We start from the raw sequence: 1,115 nt of genomic DNA, 5'->3' as shown, positions 1-1,115 counted from the left end.
TTAAAGGGCTGCAGTATTTTGACTGTACAAAGGTAGCATAATCAATAGTCTCTTAATTAGTGACTTGTATGAAAGATTGGATGAAATATATACTGTCTCTAGTTAATTTATAGAAATTAATTTTTTTAGTAAAAAAGCTAAAATAATTTTAAAAGACGAGAAGACCCTATAGAGTTTAATAATTTATTTAATTATTATTAATATATAATTTTTAAAATTAAAATTAAATAAATTATTTTGTTGGGGTGATAGAAAAATTAAATTAACTTTTTTTATTTATTAACATTAATTTATGATTAAATGATCCATTAATAATGATTAAAAGAAAAAATTAACTTAGGGATAACAGCGTAATTTTTTTTTTTTAGTTCAAATAGGAAAAAAAGTTTGCGACCTCGATGTTGGATTAAGATAAAATTTAAATGCAAAAGTTTAAAATTTTGATCTGTTCGATCATTAAAATCTTACATGATCTGAGTTCAAACCGGTGTAAACCAGGTTGGTTTCTATCTTTAAATAATTATAATATTTTAGTACGAAAGGATCAAATATTAAAAATAATTTTAATATAATGAATATTATTAATAGTTAATAATAACTATTTTGGCAGAAAAAATGTGATGATTTTAGAAGTCATTAATATATAATTTATTTATATATATAGTAAATGATAATTAAAGATATATATTTATATATAATTGGTGTTTTAATTATAATTGTTGGGGTAATAGTGGGGGGTTGCTTTTTTAACTTTATTAAAACGTCAAGTTTTAGGATATATTCAAATTCGGAAAGGTCCTAATAAAGTTGGTTATATAGGAATTTTACAACCTTTTGCTGATGTTGTAAAGTTATTTAATAAAGAACAGACTTTCCCGAGTTATTCTAATTATATAGTTTATTATTTTTCTCCAGTAGTTAGACTTATTGTTATTTTAATATCTTGATTGTTAATTCCTTATTATTTTAATTTAATTAGATTTAATTTAGGAATTTTATTTTTTTATGTTGTACAAGAGTTGGAGTATTTACGGTAATAGTTGCGGGGTGATCTTCAAATTCTAATTATGCTTTATTAGGAGGATTACGAGCTGTAGCTCAAACTATTTCTTATG

General features: G+C 22.3%; 1 protein-coding gene across 1 annotated transcript in view; it reads left to right on the top strand.

Annotated features, from left to right (window-relative positions):
* The first annotated feature begins 299 nt into the window (after window positions 1-299).
* Window positions 300-1,115, top strand: part of LOC106106472 (NADH-ubiquinone oxidoreductase chain 1-like) — a 1,307-nt gene continuing 491 nt past the window's right edge. Inside the window, 3 exon segments of the mRNA XM_013287051.1 lie at window positions 300-733; window positions 735-1,002; window positions 1,005-1,109. Coding sequence (XP_013142505.1) covers window positions 668-733; window positions 735-1,002; window positions 1,005-1,109 — 439 coding nt within the window. The 5' untranslated portion in view covers window positions 300-667.

This window comes from Papilio polytes, unplaced genomic scaffold (genome assembly GCF_000836215.1).
Source record: "Papilio polytes unplaced genomic scaffold, Ppol_1.0 DF822178.1, whole genome shotgun sequence".
In the NCBI taxonomy this organism is placed as follows: Eukaryota; Metazoa; Arthropoda; class Insecta; order Lepidoptera; family Papilionidae; genus Papilio; species Papilio polytes.
The sequence above is the reverse complement of the archived record's forward strand: the minus strand, read 5'-3'. Positions and strand labels throughout refer to the sequence as shown.